Source organism: Myotis daubentonii, chromosome 2 (assembly GCF_963259705.1).
Source record: "Myotis daubentonii chromosome 2, mMyoDau2.1, whole genome shotgun sequence".
Classification (NCBI taxonomy): Eukaryota; Metazoa; Chordata; class Mammalia; order Chiroptera; family Vespertilionidae; genus Myotis; species Myotis daubentonii.
The window spans coordinates 83,683,980-83,709,721 of record NC_081841.1 but is presented as its reverse complement, the minus strand read 5'-3'; the positions used below and the strand labels follow the sequence as shown (position 1 = coordinate 83,709,721).

At 37.5% G+C, this 25,742-nt stretch overlaps 1 protein-coding gene across 1 annotated transcript in view; it reads left to right on the top strand.

The window, feature by feature from the left end:
• Window positions 1-24,785, top strand: part of RASSF9 (Ras association domain family member 9) — a 31,960-nt gene extending 7,175 nt beyond the window's left edge. The window contains exon 2 of the mRNA XM_059683730.1: window positions 21,479-24,785. Within this exon, the coding sequence (XP_059539713.1) occupies window positions 21,479-22,739 (1,261 nt within the window). The 3' untranslated portion in view covers window positions 22,740-24,785. The remainder of the gene's footprint in view (window positions 1-21,478) is intronic.
• The last annotated feature ends 957 nt before the right edge of the window (window positions 24,786-25,742 follow it).

Genomic DNA, 25,742 nt, shown 5'->3' with positions numbered 1-25,742 from the left:
AATTAGAGGACGTGCTCTTTAAGTAAATAATACACAATTATGAATAAAAATATTGCTAAGGTCATTCTCGGGTCTTGGAAGGTCACTGTGCAAATAAGGCAGCCCTTATGCTTAAGTTTCATTAGTTTCAGGGTAAATCCACCTCTGCTAATACTTTTTATAACATGACGTGCCAAGAACTGCTTTAAATAATTTACATAATACTTAAAATAATGCTGTGAAGAAGGAGCTACTTTTTTCTCTATTCTACATTTGAGGCACTAAAGACACAGAGGAGTGCAACAATTAAGTGGCAGAGGCAGGATTTAAATTTATGCTTTTAACCATTGTGGTATATGGCTTATTTTGGACTAAATTTTGTCATCTCTAAAATAGACTTAATCCTAAACCATCAAGAAATCTGATTTTATGTTAAAGACAATGCAATACTAGGAGATAATAAAATTTCAATAAATACTTATTCCTTGTTCAATCCTGTTGGATTAAAAATGCTATTTAATACTTAAACATGGTGTGATATTTTGGGTTTTGAAATGTCAATCCTCACACTCTAAAACTTCTGTATCACCACTGATTTCTTTTCCTCCTTGGATATAGAGAAGTCGATTATAAATTAATTAATAAAATTAAAAGTGAATCTATAAATGTTATATAAAACTATCTTTGAATCCTGATGAAAACATGAATTCTGACATCTTTTAGGTTTAACCACTTTTTTGAGCCAAATTGTAAGACCATTAATGATTTTGCAATGCATAACATAGTTAGGGGATATTTCCTTATTGTTTTTGTGAAGTTTTGATAAAAAGAAGGGAAACATAATTTAAATATTTTAACCTTACCTTCGATAAAAAGAGAGATTGAATATTTAAGGTCCCCTTAATGTTCTAAGCTTCTATAATTCTAAAGAACCCTCTGCAAATTAGAGTTTAATTCTCTTGTCCCCTTTGCTTACCTTTTCAAGATAACTTTAGAAAATAGAATTATAAGGAGAAATTTATTTTAGTGTGATTTCATTTTACCTAAGACACGTGATGCATTGTCACATAGCCTCTACCATGAGAGGTAGCATTACGGTAAAAGTCAAACGTGCTTTTTTCTACTTATAATCACATGTGATTAGTTTATAAATTATTTTGTTTATCTAAAATATCTAAGAATTATTGAGTATTTTCTATCTGCTAACCATAATTTTAAATTTAGTAATACAAATACATGAATGTTATGAGTAGTTATCTTTTTTAAAAAACTCCTTAGAGTAGTTATCTTTTTTATTACATTTCTTTAGGACCGGTAAACTCTGGATTTGGTATTGTACCAGACATGCAAAGACACACCTCCATTCCTAAGAGATTAAACTCCTAATTGAGAAAACAGCATTATAGTTCAAATCTCATGAATGAACTTATTTTTAATTCACTCTTTCATGGGCGACTACCTTTGACAGGGTAGATAAAAGCACAATCTTTATCAGACAGTTAAGAAAATAAAAGCTTAGTATCTTGGAGTTAGAGAAGGCTGTTTTTCTGTAGAGTAGGTCTCAATAAATGTTTTTGAAGTGTAAGTATATAACAGAGAAGTAAATGGAGGTACAGGAAAACAAAAAGAGCATCATCATAATTAGCATTTATTAAACTCCCACAGTTAGGTGACAAGCTTGGACAAGAGAAGGGAACACAATAAGATGTATAAAAGTATGTAGGAGGGGGCTGAATCACCCAAAGCTAAGACTGGCTCAGATAGGATAATCAAAAAAGAGGAATACGGAAGCAGGCAGAAATACGATCAGTGTGGCGACAATCCATGATCTTGGTTATGTTAGTAGAAAACAACATTTACAATTGAAGAAGTGTATAGAAAAATGTTAAAGATGTGTTTATGACAAACCATATTAGACTTAGTCAACTGTAGTTAATTGCTGTTCATTCTAATAATCATATTAAATTGGTCAGGTTATCAGTTCATAGAATTGAGTTATTCTACTATTATGTGGATCTCTTGGAGTTGAATTCCATTTGTGCATATAGTGGTCTAACTTCAGCAAACGATAGGAGTTTGGTGTCTGAGGCTTATTGGTATACTGCAGTGTATGCTTTTTTCTCAACCAGTGATTAGGACAGTGATAGTCACCTCAAATGCCTTTGGCTACTCTCATGCTCCTCATTTACTCTGACTTTTTTCAATCCTCCTGGAATTCCCTGAAGTATGGATAACTGAGGGTACTTATGATCTAGTAGCAGGGCATTAATTTGGGGAGACCACAGTCTTTCATAGTAGAGTCTGAGGATACCTATTTTCAGCTCTGCACATAAGACCTTACATTTGCCTGGAAGCTCGAGAGATGCTATTAAAACCATGTCTGTTTCCACCAGTTAGACATATAATAACTATAATCTCACATGAAGAAAAGAGCTTTACACAATTAGAGAAATCCCGTACTGTATAAAGCTATAGTGAGCCTTTGAGATTCCATCTTTTTTACCAGTGCAGGCAGTTAGGAACTTTACAGCAATGGGACCAGGATGTATAAACTTTGGTTTCTTGACTGCCTGCTTGTCTACTCTAGTATTAAAAGTGAAAGAATTTATTCCTAGGACTACTAAAATAGGCATGAAATTTAGACCAACTTACTTTTTTTAAATGCTGATTATTTTCAGTGGTCCTACATTTTTTGCTGTAATCACAGTTTAGAGGATTAAGTAAAATGGCAGTTTGCACTATGTAATGCTTTATGAAGTCTGGGTAGACTTTAGTATTGCTTTCCTATCTATCTTGGCACCTAAAAACAAAACATTCATGAACTATCCCACTCTGTCATATTTGGCATTTACTTGTATATATCTGGCTTGTTGTGACACAAAATGATGATTATTTGGTGACTTTTAAAAATACAGAACTATTAAATGAACCCCACACCTTGGCGGGCATTATGAGAGAGTAAAGATGAATCAGATATAGATCATACTTTGAAAGAATTTGCTGATTAGTGGACACACAGACATACATAAATAATTAAAATGCAAGGCAGACATTTTAAAGTATCATAATAAAATTTATGTATTCAACAATAAATATTTACTTCCTAATATGTGCCATATGTTATTTTATAATGAGGTAGCATAATGAGATAGTCAAGGTCTCTACTCTCACTGAATTTGTAGTGCAGTGGTAAACAGCAGACAATAAACAAACAATAAATGAAACAATTTATTGTTTCAAATACTGTTTGAAACAAGACATTTTAGATATTGGTTACTATTAGGGGTCACTCGGGAGACAGAATTTATGGGAATTCAAAATTGAGTTGGTAAGCGCAGTAGAAAGTGTCATGATGGGAGAAAAAGAGTCACTGATAATAATAATTTTGGATCTGAGTAACTGGGAACATAGTGTGTCATCATGAGGAACAGAAAAAATGGCAAGGTTAATTTGGGGAGGGAAGAACATCAGGGTGAAGAGTGAAAAAATGCAAGGTATCATTTGAATGTTTCCAAATATTCCACCTCCAACCACCTGGTGTTGAGACATGCTGCACCTGAGATGGGACTGTGAAAGCAGCCTTTCATCCAACCTGCTTCGATACCTCCAGATGTCCACAGAGGGCTGATTAGTGTGGAACATACAGCACCTGGAATGGGGCTTTAAAGACAAAACACACTGGTTTCCCAGAGAGGGCTTTCAAGCTGACTAACCCTATATTAAACCCACCCAATTTCCAGGGAGCATTTAGTAACCACTCCTTTAGTGATCCTTCAGTCATTACCTTTGGTTGAAATTACTTCTAAACAGGGCCATCACTTCTATGGGATTGCAAATTTTTTGTGTTTATTACCTTTTTTATCCCTTAGAGTCAGATACAGAATCATTGTGTATACAATGGAGTTCAAAGAATTTTCATATTTAAATAAATAAAAATCTAGATTTTTGGTGCAGGGACGTCGTCTAGGTCAGGAGTTGGCAATTTTTTTGTGTGTAAAAGGCCACATGCTAAATTTATTTCAGTGTTTGGGGGCCATAATCTTACCCTCTCAGCTACTCAACTCTGTCAATGTAGTGTGAAAACATCTGTAGACAATAGATAATTAAATGTGCATGACTGGTTCCAAGAAAACTGTATTTACAAAAACAGGTGGTGGGACAGTTGTAACCACCAGACCCTAATTGACTGAGAAATTCCCTTCATTTGTCTCCCACCCCAATTACAGTGGGGCCTTGACTTATGAGTGTCCCGACTAACGAGTTTTTCAGCCGATTTTTTGCATTGAGTTGATAGAGTAATTTGAGTTAACGAGCTCCTTAATGAGCTCGGTCTCAGGACGAATTAAACTCCTAGGTCAAGGCCCCACTGTGTAATCCCACATCCCCATCTACCGCCCCACCCCTACTCCAAAAATTAAAAGAAACATTTATAACATCTACTAAGTTAGACACTTAGACTTCAAAGATGAAAGACTCAATCCAGGACCTGACTGAAAAACTACCAAAAAATAAAAGTTAGAGATGCTGTTACTTAAAGTCACTGGGTTTTGTAGAAGCATTAAGAATGCAAACTCATTTCAGTCTGAGGTGGTGGAGGGTAGGGTATTCAGAGAAGGTAAGGGAATTTTCCTAGAGGAAGCAATATTTGAAGTAGAGTTAATCCAATGGAGAAGGACGTAGAAGGGTTTTTCAGACAAAGGGAACAAATTGTAGAAAAGCCCAGAGTGAAAACAAAAATATGGCAGATACAGTTCAATTCTGTCTAGTAATCCATAGGGTGGTATATGTGAAAGTCAGGTTGCCCTCATGTTAGACCTGTCAGATATCAGCAAGAAATTAGGAATCGCTAGATGAATGTGCTTGGTTATGAGCTGGGGAAAACAGATCATAGAAGAAATCCTAGGAGCAGACAGGAGAGAGAGGCTGAATGGGGGAGGTTTGCATGAGAGATAAAGGAGAAAGGGTGAATTGGAGAGGAAGAGAGGTAAAGAGATTAAAAATAAAGGACTTGGAAACTATTTAAAATTTTAATTAAGGAAGATACACAATTAAATTGCAGTTTAAAAGGAAAGTCTGGCAATATGGTGCACAAAAGTGAAATGGGCAGGAGTTTATAATATAATTTGTAATAGTTTACTACAGTAATCTATTGTAAAATAGAGTTGTCTGAATTGAAGTAGTAATCATAGAAATGAGGGCACATATTTGTGACAGTTGGAAGGAAGAATAATATTACTGGGGATGAGAGAGAGAGAAAAGAATTGAGGAAGTCATCCAGTTTTCAAGCTTGAAAAAGGGGCACGGGGATAGTGATTACATTCAGTAAGATGGGAAATCAGGAGGTGGAATAGTTTGGGATATGATAGGATTGGATGATGAATTAGTTTTTGATTGGTCAAATTTGAAACGCCTTGGGCTATACAAATGTAAATATCAAGTAAATAAGCAAAGAAAGGAAGTTGGGAACATGGGTATGGAATTGAAGGGAAAAATAATTGGATTTGGGAACTATTATCATACACTTGGTTGATAAATTTGTGGGTGATATTACAATCACTCATAAAATGTGTGTAGTGAAACAAGAAATGAGTCATGGAAACCTGAGGGGTTCCAATTATATCAGTTATCACTGCATAATAAAACATCCTAATAATTAGTAGCTGAAAATAAAAATTTATTATTTGTCAAGATTTTGTCGATAAACTGGGGTGGTTCTTCTGCTTTCACCTGGCTCTCTCGTGAGCAGTACGTTGGCTGAGGACTAGGGTCAGAAGGGACAACAGATGGCTGGGTCTCTCTCCATATAGTCTTCCATCTCAGGCTTTTTCATCAAACAACAGCCTCAGTTCTGCTGCAAAGCATCTGTGGCCATTCCTGCATGACACCTACATCTGTAGAATGTGCAGAGGAAGTGAGGCCCATGCAGGAACTGAGTCGCAGGAGCTAGAAAGTAAAGAAAGAACCATGGAGAGTGCAGTCAAGAAGTCAAGCAATGGATTGCTGCAAAGATGGAAGAGAAAGGTCACAATGCATAATGTAACAAAGAGGTCAAATCAGATCAGGGCCAAAAATGGCTATTGGGTTTGACAGGTAGGAGAGTTCTGATAAATAAGAATTGTGTTGGTTGGAGGTGGGAAAGGGTGGAAGTCTTTTTATTATGGTGGATTGTTGCTTCTGTAAAGTGATGAACTAGAGAAAGTAACTGTGGGTTGCTATTGGTGTTTGGTAAAGAAAGGTAACTGAGTGGAATATGTGGTCACTCATATTCAGGCTATGTGACAGGGTAGTAGGAAGGACCAGAGGAAAAGGGAGAAGATAAAAAGAGATTAAGAATGAATAAACCATAAAGCAAAGTCCACGAGGAGGTGGAGGCAGTGAAGTTCAGAGCATATTAAAGAGTTTAAGATATTGGGAAGTAAATGGACATAGATACTTTTGATATAGATAACCAGTGTTTTTCTCTTATAGATGATGTTTTCAAGTATCTCCTTTTCCTTAACAAAATTATATGACAGGTTCTCGTGTATTCTTGTTTCTACAAGTTACTAATTTATTGCTTCCCTTTAGGTAATTTATTTATGACTAATGTGAAGAGCTAATTATTTTAGATAAGTTTCCAATTGGAGGTCATATTTTATTACAGTTTATTACAAAGTATGTTCAGAAAATCAGGGATAAAGAAGCTTATCTGGTGCCTTCAGCTATCCTACTGTATAATTCAAATTCATACATATTTCTAGTGCCATTCAAGTATGCCAACATATCTGAGAATACATTTAGAGAGGAAAGAGCAGGTGGCTGCAGGCAGATACAGGCTGAAAATCATCATCACTAGGGAATATATTTCACTGAGAACCAAAACCAATTGTGGACTTAGCTGCCAAAAGGAAAACAAATGCTAATCATTGATATAACTACAGCAATCATTACACTAAATACTCAGGCTAGGGAATTTTCCTTTAATAAATATACTCATGCTTTGTTGTTATGAAATATTTCTCTACAAAGTGGAAATCAATAAGCAACTTTAGGTGTTTGCTAGTACAGGTAACACTGGGAAGTAAGCACTAGAATTTCCAATGAGATTATTTTCTCAGCATTTCATTTGGCAAATACAACATGTTAAATATTTGCATTTTGATTATAATCAATTTCTGGAATCTGAACTATGAGCTTAGTTTACTTAACCCTCAGTAGTCTCCAATACACATTCTTTACACATTCCCTTCCCTTTTCTCTGTGAATGGGAATTATGTATTAGAGCTACCCTGCAGTTATGGAACATCTAGGGTTTTCCTTATCCTCCATGACTGGCATATATTATTACTTTCTAGAAAATTAAGCTGCTATTAATAGAGCATATAATAGTGAATTTTTCTATAGATATGCATATATACATATATATGAAATTTTAATTTTCAGTGTGTCTTAAATTATTATTTTTCACTGTTGCAGTAATGTATAGAACATTTTCTGAAGCACCCCAATTTGAAAACTATTACAATAAAAGTTAATGGTTTATGTTTAGTGAAAACTATTTGCTAGAACTACTTTCATGCTTCATTTATTAAAACAGTGATTCAAATTTTCTTAGTGACCTGAGAAAGACGCATTCTTTATGGCTCAAAGGTTGTGTGATTTTCTCTTCCCCAGACGACAGCACTGTGGTCCCCAAAATGTGACTTCAGAAGCCATTTGCCACACTCTGGTTAAAATAACCAGAGTGAGCTTGTGGCCCAGAACTGCCTCACTATTTGCCTGCTTTATTAATTTTAATAAACTTTAGAGTGTGTGTGTGTGTGTGTGTGTGTGTGCATGCACGCACTCACACACTTTAAAGAAAGACAATCAAAATGGTCATCTAACATTCCCTTTTCAATTTTATGTACAGTGTAGGGGAGAAAAAAAAAATTCCTCAACCTTCTTGAGGGCCCTGGGTAGGTCTGAAAATTAAACTGACACAAAATAACAGGAAAAGAGCACACACGTTTATTATAAGTTTTACATGACTTGGGAGCCTTTCTAAGGAAATGAAGAGAAAAAAAAAAGGTTAAACCTGCATATTTTTATGGTAGCTTTGATAAAGAGCGACAGGTAATGTAGTAAACTGGAGGCAACTTAGAAAGTCATGTCTGTTGGATTCTTCTTGTTCTTCTGTCTTCAGAGATAACGGTGCTCATTCCCTCCAGGTGTAGGGAGGGCACTTCTCGCGTAAGGGTGTTATGACCTGTTTCGTGAAAGAGGCGTGTGTGGAAAGTCTGAATGAACTTCCTGCTTCTCCCATTTTCTCCCTCTGTAAGCTAAAAATACTCAGCATATAAAGGTGCCTTATCTAGGGCTATTGTGTCCTGAATCCCACTAGTAGTATATTTGCTTTACTCCAAATGCCATCAGTCTTCCTGAGGTGATCAATTTTTAAGTACAGAAAATAGCCAAAAGAAACTTCAAATAGATTTAAAAAGTCAACATAACTTTCAAAGGCTGAAAGAATGGGAAACACACAATACCTTAGACAAAAAAAATAACATTCATGAACAATTCTGAGACTTAAAGAAACCTGAAACTCTTTTAGGTTGTTATTCAACATCTATTCTTTCAAAAATTAGAATGTTTTATATAAGAGAACCCATTACTATATACCATATCTACACTAATAAAAGAGAAACATGCAAATTGGTTTCACTCTGCTACACCCACCAGCCAATCAGAGTGACTATGCAAATTAACCCAACAAAGATGGCAGTTAACTTGCATACACAGGCGCAGAGTGAAGACTGAAGATGACTAAAGATGGCGGCGGCCATGGAGCTGGAGTGAGCAGGAGGCTTGGGTTGCTCCCAGCGACAGAGGAAGCCAAGCTTCCCACCCACCCTAGACTCTGCTCAAGGAGTGGGTGGGGGCCTGGGTCGCTGGGGGCAACCCAGGCTTCCAGCCTGCCCTGGGTTCCACTCAAGGAGGGGCTGGGGGCCTGGATCGCCAGGGCTGACCCAGGCTTCCAGCCTGCCCTGACCACCACTCGAGGAGCTGGGGGAAAAAAAAAAGGAGGGGCTGGAAGCAGCCAGAGTGGAGAAGCCAAGCCTCGCTGCTGCGGTGAATCTTCGTGCAACAGGCCACTAGTATATAATATATATGTCATGCTTTGGTTACATGAGAGAAATGTTGTTTTAATTTTTTATTAAATACTGGTGGCTTGTTGTGAGAAAAATGACATCTTATTTCATATAGTAAAGAAAATTGCTGAATTTGTGCATTGTAAATGTTTCTTGTAAGTCATGAATTTTGTGAGATGTCATGCCAAGAAGGTCAACTAAGTTAAACCTGTTTCTGAATAGGTTCATATATCTGACTCAGATTCCTATCTTGTTTTCGAAGAGAAAACAATGAAATATGTTGATCATTATATTAGACTTAATAGAGTTGATCAATGACTTTATTCAATTCTTATTTATCCATATTATCCTTATTTTCTTTATTTCCTTGTTATCTTTATTTCCCCCCCCCCCCCCCCGCTTATTACCTGAGGGTAGTATTGAACAAGTACTTAATCTGTTGTTCCTCGGTTTCCTAATCTGTAAAATGAGTTTGACAATAGGACCTATCTGATAGGGTTGTGATGAAAATTAAATGAGTTGATATGTATAACAATGTCTGGTACATACTAAGCACTCAATAAATGTTTGTTATCCAGTGAATCCTTTTACACAGACTCCACTGTTCTTCTCCCCAGTCACTTTATTAGTTTTTAAGTACCTGTTCCTTAACTACCAGGCCCACACATAATAATATTAAATCACAATGTCAAAGGGTCTTCTTACAGGCAGGTTCCAAAATCAGCATCAATTAAATCTCTTGAGGCTCTTTAATGTAATCGGACATTCTACAAAGGGTTATGGGAATTCAGAATGAATTGAAGACATTGAGGTCAACTTCTATGTCATTTTTATTATGTATTCAATATTACTTAACTTTTATTAATGCCATTACTTTTTATTTTTTGAAACTTTATAACACATTTGTACAGAGTATATCTCATGATTTTAAAAAGTGTTTAACATGGTCTTAAAATTTTAAAATCTCTCTCTGAGATATCTTTTCTCTCTCTTAGCTGTATGACAAATTCCAGAAGATGAGGATAATCTTATCTTCCATATAATTTTATCCTCAGCATTTATTCACATTTGCTAAAATTATTGTTCCTTTGACAAATGAATGGTAAAGCAACTCATAAAAATTCATATATCATAACTCAAAATGGATAATTTATTTGGGATTAAAATCTGTTTCCAGCTGGATCAGAATATCTGTGCAAGAACAATTTTTTTCACTATTTTTTCTATTAAATTCATCAAAATACAGGACACATAAACAAATAACAGATATTTAATTCTGACTGTGTTTTTTGATATTGCTTTGGATTACATAGTAATGTGATATTAGGGTAAAATAAACTTTTATCTTTTGAGGAATATAAATGTGTTTTGAGGTTAACTAAAAATTTGAAGGGCATCCCTTGTATGATGTGTTAAAAAATATTAGGGACACAATTCTCATTTCCTTATGGAATGAGAAGTTTGACTGAAAAGCATTTATTTACTTTCAACTGCATGGGAAAAATTTAACAATATCTTTATTTAGCCAAAAGGCTGATAAAACTTAAAATATTAGTAGCCCTTGCTTTGTATTCAGCAATGAGAAAGTACAAATAACTAGATTTTTTTATATCTTTGTCATGCCAATGCATTTGAATAATAGTGATTTCAGGATGTATCACAGTGCAGATTGTTATATTATTATTTTATTGCTAAGAAAATTTTTTCTTTATTGATTAAGGTATTACATATGTGTCCTAATCCCCCCATTGTCCCCCCTATGATATTTTTAAATACTGTTTCTGACTTACCTAGGCATAGCTTCCATGCCTGCAATGCCCCTAACCTTTATGAGGTGATAGCAATGATTTTTTTTCTCCTCTCATTTCCCAGTTATCTCTGGGACCTTCTCTTTCATCCAGTAAAGAAGGCAGGTATTATCTTGTCTTCCTCTAGAAACCTCCAATCCTTTGTCCCCTCTGTTCAGGGCAGAATGGACTGCAAAGAAGGAGTACGAGAGATACAATGGAAATCCCTTCAGCTGACTCTCAACTTCCTATCCCGTCCACTGTCTCCTTGACCATTCCCATCGTGTCATTCTAAATACACTTTTTTTTACCCCCCTCCCCAAAGTTGGCAGCCAGATGTTCAAATACTATTTCTTTTTTTAAAAAAAATATTTTATTGATTTTTTACAGAGAGGAAGGGAGAGGGATAGAGAGTCAGAAACACTGATGAGAGAGAAACACCGATCAGCCGCCTCCTGCACACCCCCTACTGGGGATGTGCCCGCAACCAAGGTACATGCCCTTGACCGGAATCGAACCTGGGACCCTTCAGTCCACAGGCCAACGCTCTATCCACTGAGCAAAACCAGTCAGGGCAAATACTATTTCTTAATGAAGAAGGGAGATTTACTAGTCTGTGGATGTAAGTTTTTTTTCTGTGCTAAAATAACCTTATTCTGAATAGGGTTTGTGTTTCTGTCACATCTAAATGCAAATATCAGTATTCTTTAGGACCAGCTCTGGTATCAAAGGAGGGAAGTCCAGTTGTGCAAGATTAATAATAACAAGCATACCAATTGGCTATGGGGTGAGAGGAGAGAAAAAAAGTTCCATTTTATTCCATTAAGTAGAATGACAACTTTCATCATTAATTTTAGACTACTTGAGATTAGAAATGTCTCTCTTGTAAATTTGTTTCCATATATTTTACTATTAGTTTCTCAAGATGAAAGAAACAAAAGAGTAAAGGTGAAGCTGAAATGCAAGTATATTTTGTAAATCTGGGACAGGATTGCTCAACAGCATGACTACTGACATTTTAGGCCGGATAGTTCTTTGCTGTGAGGATACTGCTCTGTGCATGGGGGGATGTTTACCTTCCTGGCCTCTACCCACTAGATGCTAGTAGCACCCCTAGACTCTAACGTGAAAAACAAAAATGTCTCTGCATTTCAAAAAGTCCCCCCTGGGGTGGGGCAAAATCATCCCTGGTAGAGAATCATTGGTTTAGAAAAAGAGAACCTTCAGTTTAAAGAATAAGTAATGGTAATTTAAAGGAAACCAGAGCCTTTGGGTGGTGGGACAGGACTCAGGTATTCCCCCTAAGGCTTCATAGTTCTTTACCCTTCACTCTGATGTATCCTTCCATTAAATCAGAAGTGTGGTTCTGCAGAGCTAAGCAACAAAAGCTCCTATACATGGCTGCTAGATTGTGTCAGTAGCATACTTTCTGGACTGGAAATAATTATGTCATAAATTCTATGGAAAAATGCATTTTAACATCCAAATATTTTCTATAAATATTTATAACTAGAGGCCTGGTGCACGAATGGGGTCTGACTGGCCTGCCCCAATTGGGGCCAATTGGGAAGGGGCGGTCAGGGGGAGTGGCCAAGGGCAGTTGGCCAGCAGGCCCCGCCCCTGACTGGGGGGGGATATAGGGCAGGACCGGCCAGGAGGAGAGGATATGGGTGGTGGCTGGCCGGCCCACACCCTGGTCAAACTCCCAGTTAAACTCCTTGTTGAAATTCGGTTGAGGGGACAATTTGTATATTAGACTTTTTTTTTTTTAAATATATTTTATTGATTTTTTTTACAGAGAGGAAGGGAGAGGGATAGAGAGTTAGAAACATCGATGAGAGAGAAACATCGATCAGCTGCCTCCTGCACATCTCCTACTGGGGATGTGCCCGCAACCAAGGCACACGCCCCTGACCGGAATCGAACCCGGGACCCCTCAGTCCGCAGGCTGACGCTCCATCCACTGAGCCAAACCAGTTTCGGCTATTAGACTTTTATTATATAGGACTGCATTATTACATAGGTTCTAAAGATTAAAGTCCATACAAAGGTCCATGTATTTTTCATAAGTATCTATAGCTTGCATTCTGATGTTCAAATACTGGCATTTCTTATAATGTAATTATTTTTAATAATTTTTCATTTTAATGATTCTTCTATTTTTAAAAGTAGAGTTAATATGAAATATTGTCTTGATAATTTTATATATCAATTTTCAATAAAGTAATGATACTCTTTTATTGAAACTCCTTCTTTACAACTTCAGTGCCTTTTTCCTCTCCACAAGTGAGTAAACATGGACAAATATTGCCCATCTATCTCTGTCATTACAAGGAATCCTTTTTCTGTAAATATACATTTGATGGGATCTTCAAATTAGCATTGAAATATCATTCAGTATTTTATATTAATAGCTTTAAGTATAGATTTAAATAGCTTACGTATTCCCTAATGCTTTGTGAATAATATTTATTCAATTGAGGTTTGTTGAAGAAATGTTTTTATGAATGTTGCATTTGTATTTATAAGCCAGGTAATCTCCTCTAGTTTTGGTTAAAGCCGATGCTTTTCTACCATCCACATTAAGCTTACCATATGCTGCCATTCTCTTTGTCCCTACTGCCTTAATATTATGGAGTCAGATACATAGAAGTCCCTCAGTACTTGCCTTTATACTGGACTAGAGGCCTGGTGCAAGAATTCATGCATGGGTGGGGTCTGGCTGGCCTGCCCCTATGGGGGGCTCATCAGGTCAGGATGGTGGGTGGGAGGGGCCACAGGTGGTTGGCTGGCCAGCCCGCCCCTGATCAGGGTGTTGGGGGCCCATCAGGGGTGGGGTCATGTGAGTAGAAGGGCGGTGCACTGTTGGTGGCTGGCCTCACCCCTGATCAGGGTGTTGGGGGCTGATCAGGGACCGGGCCAGGAGGGGAGGGAGGCAATCGGGGCCCAGATCAGGCTGTTTGGCTGCTGCAGTGCGCGTCATAGCCACCAGTTGTTCCAGTCATTCTGGTCGTTCTGCCATTCTGGTCACTGTGCTTTTATATAGAGAGATGTCTAAATGAAAGTTAAGGAAGGCAAATTTTAATCGAATCAGGAACTTGGTTGATTAAAACAGGTGGGTCATTAATTTTATGGTGAAAATGCATTGAGATTCAAGCAGTTAATTTAAAAACAACTTTTGAAATAAAAGCGGTTCATAAATTGAAAACTATTTGTAGGTGGATAGCCATAATGACTTTTAGGGAATAGTTCTAAACATAAAGTAACATCTAATTGGAAGGAACATGTCTGCTTTCTAGCTTTGTGACTTTAGGCATGTTACTTGCCCTCGCTTTGTCTCAGTCCTCTCATCTGTAAAATGGAGATGATATTCTTAACTACCACATACATGAGTTCTTAAAGTCAAAGGATGCTGTAAACCAAGAAACATATAAAATAAAAAGTAACTTAGCTCAGTTAGAAATAGTAAATATCAAGAAACGTCTTCATTATACAGAAAAAAAACTTTAATTGTACTATTAAGTAACATCAAGTGAGCAAGGGCAGAGTATGAGGAGCTAAAAAGAAAAAGAAAAGAATTAATACTATTAATCAAATTGACAATGAGGAATGGAACTAAAATACTGGGATAAAATTAAAAATTGAAGTGAATGGCTGAGATAAAACTTTATAAAGCTCTATGATTTTTCAGTTTTTACATGGTTAAAGTACATTCTCTGTGAAGTTTAAGATCCAGTAAAATTTTTATCACTTCTCCCCAACAAACATACAGTAAAGCAAAGCAAAACAAAAACAATACTCTTAGACATACAGTGTCTGTATTTATTTTTATTTTGCTGCATTGTAATTGGAAGTTATATGTCTAACTACTAGATTTGAATCATTAGGTAAGAGCTGTTTGTTAATTATATTACATGACAAACCAATTTATGTAGTATAAGTTTGTATTTTTAACCTTTATTACGTATGTGTTTATAGATGTCATTATTTATACTAGATAATAAATTTCCACTGGTTTGGAAGGAAACATTATTTTTAGTCCCAATTCTAGTGTTAAATTCTTTATTTATATCAGATGACTAGATTTGCATAGGTCTATGAAGAAATAAAAACAATTCTTAAATATTGTAATTAAGATCAATAAATTGGTTTAATTTTGATGAATATTTTTTATTTGAAGGTTCTTTTTTTTTATATGATGCTGAGGGTTATCAGTCTAGTTTCTGGGAAGCACTAATGAAATAAGAAACTTAGCTCTAAAATTGACACTAAAGTGTTCTCTGTCCAACTCTAGCACTCTTTCCCACAATAGGCCAGGGACAATGTCTTATAAATAGTATTGTCTTTATACAATCCACATTTCTGTGACAGTGCCAGACACACAGGAAGTGCTCAGCAAATATTTGTCAAATGAATGAATAGAAACTCAGTCAGACCATACTATAAAATAAATACAGTTTTCCCAAATCCTAAACATGTTAACAAAGCAGAATTTTTTTAAAAATATATTTTATTGATTTTTTTTACAGAGAGGAAGGGAGAGGGATAGAGAGTTAGAAACATTAATGAGAGAGAAGCATCGATCAGCTGCCTCCTGTACACCCCCTACTGGGTATGTGCCTGAACCAAGGTACATGCCCTTGACCAGAATCAAACCTGAAACCCTTCAGTCCCCAGGCTGATGCTCTATCCAGCGAGCCAAACCAGGTAGGGCAACAATGCAGAATTTTAAAATGATGAAGCTTATAGTAGGTATGAAAGATTTATTCCCTAAATTGAATAACGAACAGTCATTGCTTTTAAATATGTTCAGTCAAGTGGCATAATTTCTGAAAATTTTCTGGTTTGAATGATGGTTGTAAAAATTACACAAAACATTTAGAAATAACGGACACAAGAAAATATAAGGACGTTTAGGGCAGACTTAAAAGCAAAGGCTGGAAAGGATTGTGAGGTTATTAATAAAGGCACTAACTTTCTCATATGTTATATAGAAATAAAAATATCTTTCTTGATTGTGAATAATACCCATCAGTGTTATATTATCCACATGAGCTAAAAACTAACAGATCTCTAGAGAAAGACATAATATTCAAGAACTTGAACCTTCCAAACAATAAGAATTTCAATTGGAATAGGGGTCATGAAAGTATTGGAGAGTTGTCATATAAGTGGTTATTGTTATTCTAAAAAATCTATCCACCTCTGTTTCTCAGCCCTCTTCACAGATATAGTGTAGGGTTGAGTTTACCCAGAACTAGTGTTTCCCAGCCAGAAAGTAGGACAAGATATAGGAACTACTCCAAGGAGATAACAATAACTGCTTTTATATACATGAGAGTTTTGTCAGCTAAGGGAGGCACCAGGCCAGTCAGAAATCCCTTTGACTAAATCAGAGTAGGAATAAGATTAAGAAGAAAAAGGCACAGAAGATAACACCTATCCACACACTTTTTTCCAAGGTTGGCCATTGGGAAACATTCTTCCTTGACCAGTTGAGTGCTCCAATAGGGCACTACAGTTCCAATTGCTGCCAAAGGCTAATTTATGTCATAGAGTTTCTCCTAAAAATAAAGTCTGTTTTATGATTTTTTTCAATTTAATCTGCATATCTAATTCATCAAATTTGTAAACTTGTTTTTCTTGTGTAATGGTTAGAACTCAATTCTGGAATCAGCTTTCTTGTTTAGGTTTGAATCTTCACTGCACCACTAACTGTGTGACCTTAAGACAGTCACTAAACTCCTCTGTGCTTCAGTTTCTTTATCTGTAAAACTAGAGGCCCAGCACATTAAATTCATGTACGGGTAGGGTCCCTTGGTCTGGCCCGCGATCAGGGCTGATCTTCCCCAGCTGCCGACAGCCGGCCTCGCCCCCTGCTGCCCATGTCTGCAGCCACCCACCCCCTGTTCCCCGTTACCCATCGGGTGATCGGAGCCTGCCGGCCAGGGGGAGTAACCAAGAAGTTGGCTGTTCCCACCCACTCGCTGGCCCTGCCCCCTGCCACCAGTCACGCTCTGTGTGTGGGGTGACTGGTGGGGCAAACAGGCCTGGCTCGCTCACACCTGCCTTGGTCTGGCGCCACCACCCACCCCCGGTTCCCCATTCCCCATCAGAGCCTGCCAGCCGGGGGCAGCTCCTGCATTGAGCGTCTGCCCCCCAGTGGTCAGTGCACATCATAGCAACTGGTTGTTCTGTCATCCGGTCGATTTGCATATTACACTTTTATATATATATATATATATATATATATATATATATATATATATATATATAGATAGATAGATAATATTTGCCACCTTACAAAAATTCTACCTTAGAATTTTGAGGACTAAATGACTGATATATGTAAGAGCTTCAAACAGTCCTTGGCATATATTACAAGTTTATAATTGATTATTACAATCTTTATTGCTGCTTTTTTTGAGAGAGAGAGAAGAAGGGGGGAGACATCAATTGGGTATAGGCCCCAATGGGGAATCAAACCTGCAGCCTAGGTATGTGCCCTGACTGGGATTCGAATCTGCCACCTTTTGATATCTAGGACAATGCTCCAACGAGCTGAGCCACACCAGCCAGGGCTGCTGCTTGTTGTTTTTAATAGTATTTATTTTAGAGTTTAACACTAAAGACTAAAACATTATCTACACTAATAAAAGAGAAAAATGGTAATTGGCGTACGACGATACCCTTTTCATTGGCTAATCAGGGCTATATGCAAATTAACTGCCAACTAAGATTGGCAGTTAACTGCCAACAAGATGGCGGTTAATTTGCATATGTAGGCACAATGCAGGGAGGCGAAAGGGAAAGCAGGAAGAAGCCCCCTGCCACTGACAGTGATCGGAAACCCAGGGGGGAACTAAGAGCTGCCCCCCAGCCATGATCGGAGAAGCAGGCGCCTTTGCCGCCCTGGCCAGTGACAGCAGGAAGTAGGGGTGGAGCCAGCGATGGGAGCTGGGCATGGTCGAAGCTGGCAGTCCCGGGAGCTAGGGGTCCCTTGCCTGGGCCTAAAGCGGAGCCCACGATCACGGGGCCGCTGCAGCTGCGGGTCCCCACTGCCCGAGCCAGATGCCTCAGCCAGAGGCGTTAGGCCTGGGCAGGGGCGGAGCCTGCAACCGCGGGGAGCTGGGGGTCCCCTGCCCAGGCCTGACACCTCTGCCGGAGGCCTCAGGCCTGGTCAAGGGGCCGATCCGGTGATTGGTGATCTGAGGGTGATGAGGGTCAACTCCTCTGGCCGAGGCATCAGGCCTGGGTGGGGGGTGGAGCTGGGGATTGGGGGGATATGATGGTCCCCTTGCCCAGGCCTGAAGCCTGGGTCAGAGGCGTCAGGCTTGGGCGGGGGGTGGAGCAAGCGATCAGAGGGAGATGGGGGTCCCCTGCCCAGGCATGATTCCTGGGCCAGAGGCCTCAGGCCTGGGCGGGGGCCAGAGCCAGTGATCGGGGGGAGATGGGGGTCCCCTGTCCAAGCCTGACACCTCTGGCAGAGGCGTCAGGCCTGGGCAAGGGGCCGATCAGGTGATCAGAGGGTGATGGGGGTCTACGCCTCTGGTCGAAGCATCAGGCCTGGGCAAGGGGCAGAGCCAGCAATCGGAGGGGGCTGGGGGCAGAACCAGTGATGGGGGGAAATGAGGGTCCCCTGCCCAGGCCTGACGCCTCTGTCAGAGGCGTCAGGCCTGGGCCAGGGGCTGATCCTGCGATTGGAGGGTGATGGGGTCAACGCCTGAGGGCTCCCAGTATGTGAGAGGGGGCAGGCTGGGCTGAGGAACACTGCCCCCCCCCACACACACACCCAGTGCACGAATTTCGTACACTGGGCCCCTAGTCTAAATATATAAAAGCCTAAGCAGCCAGTCAACCAAACAACTGAATGACCAGTCGACCAGTAGCTATGACACACACTGACCACCAGGGGGTAGAGGCTCAACATAGGAGCTGCCCCCTGGTGGTCAGTGTGCTCCCACGGCCAACCTTCCATGCTCCCTCTCCCGCCGCTGGCCGACCCCCACTGCTGGCTAGGCCGAGGGGCCCCACCCATGCATGAATTCATGCATCAAGCCTCTAGTATAAAATAAAGATGTCCTTAGTTATAACATAATAGCTATTGCCATTATCTTATGAGATGAATAATTATGACAATTATTCTATTTTGTTATTTTTACCATGAGTTATAAAAATTCATATGGAAGTTAGTTGTAATTTAACATACAGTATGTACATTGAATTTGTGTTACTTCTTTTCAAATTATCCAAGTTAGTTAGTAAACTCCTAACTACACAGTGTATAAAAATGTTTGTTAAATTTGAATATTTTATATACATGCTTAAAACATATCAAAGTAAGCATTAATTTAGAGGTAATGTCTTGTATAGTCAGTCATAAAGCAGATAGTAATTAATTACTTGGAGAACATATTTGTTTGGTTTAGAGTATATTTGTGTATTATTTTTCTAGTAATTGAAATATGAAAGTAATTTTCTCTTAATTTCTAACCTATCTTTATGCTGCTTAGAATTATTAAATGATGTGTCATAAATATCAGATATCACATTAATCCATATTGTCATTAAATGTAAAATGTTTTATAAGAGAGAAATTACAGCTCAGAATGACTTTTTGAACAATCATTGATAAAATTTTATTAGTACACTGAACTAGATCTAATCTTCTATGTTACTTTGTGTCACCAATTTGTTCTTTCTTCTTTAGTAGTCACTTTATGATCTGAGGAGAGTCAATACCCAAAGTATAAGAGTCAGTCATTTAAAATAAAGATAACAATATATGATCAATCCCTATTGCTACTGAAACATAAACGGTGTAAACTAAATTCTAAGTGTTAAATGATTCTAGAAGCCAGGGAAAATTTTTTCGGTACGTGCTTCCTGGAGTAATATGCTTTGAAGTGCTACATAAATAAAGTGATAAATGACTAACTTTCACAGCAAGTCAATTACTACACAAAAATCGTATGTCTTCATAAATCATATGGATTATAATTCATTTCATATTACTTGTTTTTAGCATTTTTTAAAGAGATATTATGAAAAACAGCCTTTTTTATTTAGTCAGGATAGAAATGTGATTATAAAACTTTGCCAAAAGGTATAGCCTAGAAATTATGCAACTTTCTTGGTTCTTTCACTACCTATGTCTTCTTTTCTTCAGAAAACGGTTCCCCTCCCCCCATGCACCTCTATATCATAAAGGAAATTACTATCAAGTTTTTACTTGATATGTATGTCCCAACTTGAACCACTTCCTATTATCTCTACTGTTAAAACTCTAGTCCCGGCAGTCCTCATCCCTTTCTCAGACCACTCCACTAGGCTTTCAACTGAGACTTCCTGCCTTATTTGCCCTTTTTACAGTATATTCCATAAACAGAAGCCAGATATACTTAAAGCATAAATTAGATCATATTCCTCTCCTTCTTAAGACTTTCTCATGGCTTCTCATTAAAACTGAAACAAAATCCAAATACTTTATCATGGCCTGCAAGGCTACGCCTGTCTTCGAGATCTCATCACCTGTCATTTGACCCCTCTCTCCCACCAGCAACAACCCTGACTCCACTATCCTCAGCCTCCAACTCTAGTCACATTTTTTTCTGTCCCTGGAACATATTTCACGGTCCCTGCACGTCTGTTCACTCTTTTTGGAATTCTTCCCTTAGGCCTCTGATTGTCTTCTCATAACTTACTTTCCTATTCAAATATCACCTTCTTAGAGAAGTCTTAAGTCTTAAACACTCTAAATAGACTTTTTTCAAGTCACTCTGTATCCCTTTATCCATTTAATATTTTTTCTAGCATTTACCACTGTCTGATTTAATATTAAGTACACATTTGTGTCTGTGTCCTCATTTCCTTTGCTTATTATAGTATCTTTAGCATCTTCAGAAATATCTGGCACATGGTCAGCATACAATATACATTTGTTGAATGAAAGAATGACAATTTTAAAAATGGACTGTTTTCAAGTCTATGACTTTAATATAATTTCACCATTTCTACCTTTGCTTCCATGGTCCTTCCCTAGTCCTAAGGTTCTATCATGACTGTAAATAAAATTGACTGTCATAATATCTCTTTTAAACAATGCTAAGAAACAAATGAAATGAATTATACTCCAGATGATTTATGAAGACATAAAACTTTTGAGTAGTAATTGGCTTGTTGTGAAAGCTAGTCATTTATCACTTTATGGGGCACCCTCAAGGCGTAATACTCCAGGAAGAACATACCAAAAACATTTTCCCTGAAAATTTTCTTTCTCCTCCGACTCACCTTCACTCTGATAATTGTCTTGATTGTCTTAACTCTAGCAGTTTGAACTTAGTTATATTGTGGTTGACTTCTAAAAATAAATTAAAATAGCCTCAGTTGTTTTTGATGAGAATTGGCACTTTCTGAGGCCACTAAGAAAGGAAATTAAGATATCTCCCATGGTTTTAAGATTTTTTTCATGCACTAAAACTTCTGATTCTTATGTAGTATCAACCACAAAATATGTGTCTTTTAAGGGTATTAAAGTTAAACCATCTTTCTGACTTTACACAGGTGATGACAGGAATATAATGTGCTTTGTTTTTCTTTCAGATCTCCAACTAAAGACATGGATTCGGAAGAGAAGGAAATTGTGGTTTGGGTTTGCCAAGAAGAGAAGATTGTCTGTGGTTTAACTAAACGTACCACCTCGGCTGATGTCATTCAGGCTTTGCTGGAAGAACACGAGACTACATTTGGAGAGAAACGATTTCTTCTGGGGAAGCCCAGTGATTACTGCATCATAGAAAAGTGGAGGGGCTCAGAACGGGCTCTGCCTCCCCTAACCAGAATCCTGAAGCTTTGGAAAGCATGGGGGGATGAGCGGCCCAATATGCAATTCGTTTTGGTTAAAGCCGATGCTTTTCTACCAGTTCCCTTGTGGCGGACAGCTGAAGCCAAATTAGTACAAAACACAGAAAAACTGTGGGAGCTCAGCCCTGCAAATTACATGAAGACGTTACCACCAGATAAGCAAAAAAGAATAGTCAGGAAAACATTCCGGAAACTGGCTAAAATTAAGCAGGACACAGTTTCCCATGATCGAGACAGTATGGAGACCTTAGTTCATCTGATTATTTCCCAGGACCACACTATTCATCAGCAAGTCAAGAGAATGAAAGAACTGGATCTGGAAATTGAAAAGTGTGAGGCTAAGTTCCACCTGGAGCGGGTAGAAAGTAATGGAGAAAATTATGTCCAGGATGCATACTTAGTGCCCAGTTTCAGTGACGTGGATCAGAAGCTGGACTTGCAGTATGATGAAAACCAGATTCTGGAGGACCTGAGCAAAAGTGATGGAATCCTGCAGCTGGAGGAACAGCTCATATATTACAGAATGCTCATTGATAAGCTCTCGGCTGAAATCGAAAAAGAGGTCAAAAGTCTTTGCATGGAGATACATGAAGATGTGGAAGGGGCAGCTGCAAGTGAACTTGAAAGCCTGAATTTAGAAAGCGTTAAGTGTGATTTGGAGAAAAGCATGAAAGCTGGCTTGAAAATCCACTCTCACTTGAGTGGCATCCAGAAAGAGATTAAATACAGTGACTCATTGCTCCAAATGAAAGCAAAAGAATATGAGCTCCTGGCCAAGGAGTTCAGTTCAGCTCATATTAGCAACAAAGATGGATGCCAGCTAAAGGAAAGCAGAGGGAAGGAGCCCGAGGCCCCCTGCAGCTGTGGGGAGGCTCCTCCCTCTACTCAAAGACTATTTAGCACGTACACAAATGACACAGACTCGGACACTGGCATCAGCTCCAATCACAGTCAGGACTCAGAAACCACCGTAGCTGATGTGGTGCTGTTGTCAACGTAATTGGAATGTCTTCTTTGACCTACTTTCGTGTTGTTCATGCTTGTTTAATTTACCAGGAAACTTTATTTCAAATATTACATGCTGAAAAAAAAAGTTAATCCTGTTAAAATCTTCACTAGTTAATAAAAGCTAGAGAAATGTGTAAGCTTGTTTTTGATTAAAGATATCCAAGGTGACCTCATTATTACTAGTTCAAATGATGAACTGTTTATTAGGAATGCAGCACAAATAGCTTGCAATCGTATAAGAGAAATGATTTGATGGGAGTTATAACCTCCCATAACTTCTATGAGAAATGACATAAAACCAATTCTTAATATTAGGCAGTCATATTATTCAAGCTACACTCATGAACAGTTAAAATGCTGTAATAGATTTTTTTGATGCTGTATTATTGAAATTTTTTATATCTGTAAAGTACATGACAGGCACTGTATTGTAACTATATTAATTCAAATCTTGATTCATCTCATTGATACTTATAATGTACATTATCTTTGTCACTTCCTGAACCCCTCTCTACCTTTCTGGACTTAAACAACAGGAAGTGGGAAGGGCTGCTGGTGGGACATGTACAAAGACCAGCAGTGGATCGGATGGGGGTAGAGATGAGGGAAGGGCCAAGGGCTGCATGCAACAGCAATTTTTTTTCTAAAGAAGCCTGAAGTGACTAAGACATAAGCATATGTTTTCTCTAGCTGGCAATACCAGTCTTCTGATTCCACCAATGGTCTGTGCAGCTTCATTTTTTGAAGGAGGTATGGTGTGGGTTACAGAGAAAATCACATGGTCGTAGTCCTGTTTGTTTACAACTAAAGTTGAAGGGATGCAACTCAGAGTCCTTTGAATGGGTAAAATAGAGTCTATAGGCCATTTTATCTGTGAACATGTAGAGTGCAGAGAGGAACTCACATGGACAAAAACACATTTATTCTGCTGTACTGTAATTCAGATCATCTTTGTTGTACTTCATGTAAGGTGCAAACTAAAAAAAGTACTAGCTCAATCCCCTACTCCCAAGCATGCTAGTAAATATACAACAAATAAAATGAATTTTTTTTTTACATCCTGCCTTGACTAACAATCATTATAGTGCCAGACTATACTTGGTTTTGCCTGGTTTTTAGTTTAGAAGTTCCTGTCTTTCTCCTGTTTTCTCTCTTTCTCCTCTCACTTCCTTGCTTCTGGCCAGTGAACACGATAAATCATATGGAAACAATTTTATTGTACTGTTAAATGAATACTGCCACAGTTTATTTTTATTTAGCTGACATTTATCTTGTATGCCACAGCACATGTAAGTAGAAATATTATTTTACTTATATATGAATAACTAATATATGAATATTGGTTAAGATTCCCAGAATTTCTTCTGTTTGTTGTTATGCTTACTGTAGTGCATATTGTAGTTGTTTTTTAATCTATTTCTTTTATTCCTCCATCCCCCAGAGTTTTCATCAATCTTTGGGAAAATATTTTTAATTTCACTTTGGGGAAGAATCTATGTTATCAATTCTTGCACCAATATATTGCTAAATGCTTTATATGAAGCTGACTGGCAAGAAAAGTAGGAATTTTTGTTTCAGAACAAGTACAGTGATAAAGAGTAAGTAATAATGCTAACATGGGTTTACTTTTTTAAAAAATGAGAAGGGATTGAATAGTCATCTGAGAAAGGGTAGTTTATCTGTCTAATCTATCAAATCATTCAGCAAAATGGTAAGCTATTGAGATAGTGTTATTGTTATTTCTGGGGATCAAATTTAGATTATCATCAATGACAAACAAATTGTAATGCTTGTTCTAAAGTGAAAGTAATCTCTGGATTACACTTTAGTGAAAAAATAATTTTAAAAAGTGCTTATCTGCTATAAATTTGCTTACTTATCTGAATTAAAAAGAGATTCTGATATAGAAGCAGGACCAGACAGGTCAATTTATTTTAGAAACTTTGACTTAACTTTTGCTTTTATACAGTTAAGCACAGTGATGCATTCTAAGAACCAATTCTTCCACATTTTTACAATAAATAATGTTAAAAACTCTTATCTGGATGCAGTAAAGTTTATATTTAAGTTCATTCTAGATTTTCCATTTGTTTTTTAGTTACGAAAATATATTTCTGCTTTTGGTTTATTATATTAAATCCCCAGATAGCATGGTGAATTTCTAATTTAGAGTACTATACTAATTCAAATAAAAATAATGAAATACAATGCACTCATTTCTGGAAACTTAACTATTCTTTATTAAATTAACAGACTTTGAATTATGAATACAGAACTTGACAGAAATGTAATATTTTAATTGGTTATAGAAGTTTTAAAACAAAGTGTTTATAAATTATTGAGTAACCTGACAGGTTAACTATGCAATTGCTTTATGTAGCTAGAATCAGCAAATAAAACTGACTAGTCTTCCTTCTTATAACAAAAATTAGATTTTCACCTACTGTGCCTTGACTGTCATTCCACTTAGAATGTCTCTTTTCTTTCATCTGCCATATACTGAAATCCTACCCGTTCTCAGTCAGTAATGTTATCTCTTCTAGGAAAGATTTATTGCATTCCCAGTCCAAATGCCTTATCTCTGAATCCACAAATATTTTAGGTGTACTATTTAGAGAGGAGCATTTATATTGTGGCGTAGCTTATATTTACTTATGAATTTATCTAACTTCCTTCCCCCAATGTATTTTTGATTGTCTATTACTTTGTCTTTTATCTTGTTAACCCTACTCCCTCCAATCAACCTCTTTGCCCCTACTTAGTTTTTTAACTGAATTTTGAAATTTTAGAAGATTTTACAATTGCTAAATTATAACTTTAAAAAATTTATACGTGGCAAATGATGCTTGTGCATTTTACATATGCATTTTAGCAGAATATTAGCAGCAATTCTACTTGTAAATTCTTTGGGGGAAGTACTAAATCTTCATGTTGTTATGAAAAAAATTAATGTGGTATCAGTTATTTTATTTTATTTCTAATTAGCAGTTTACTG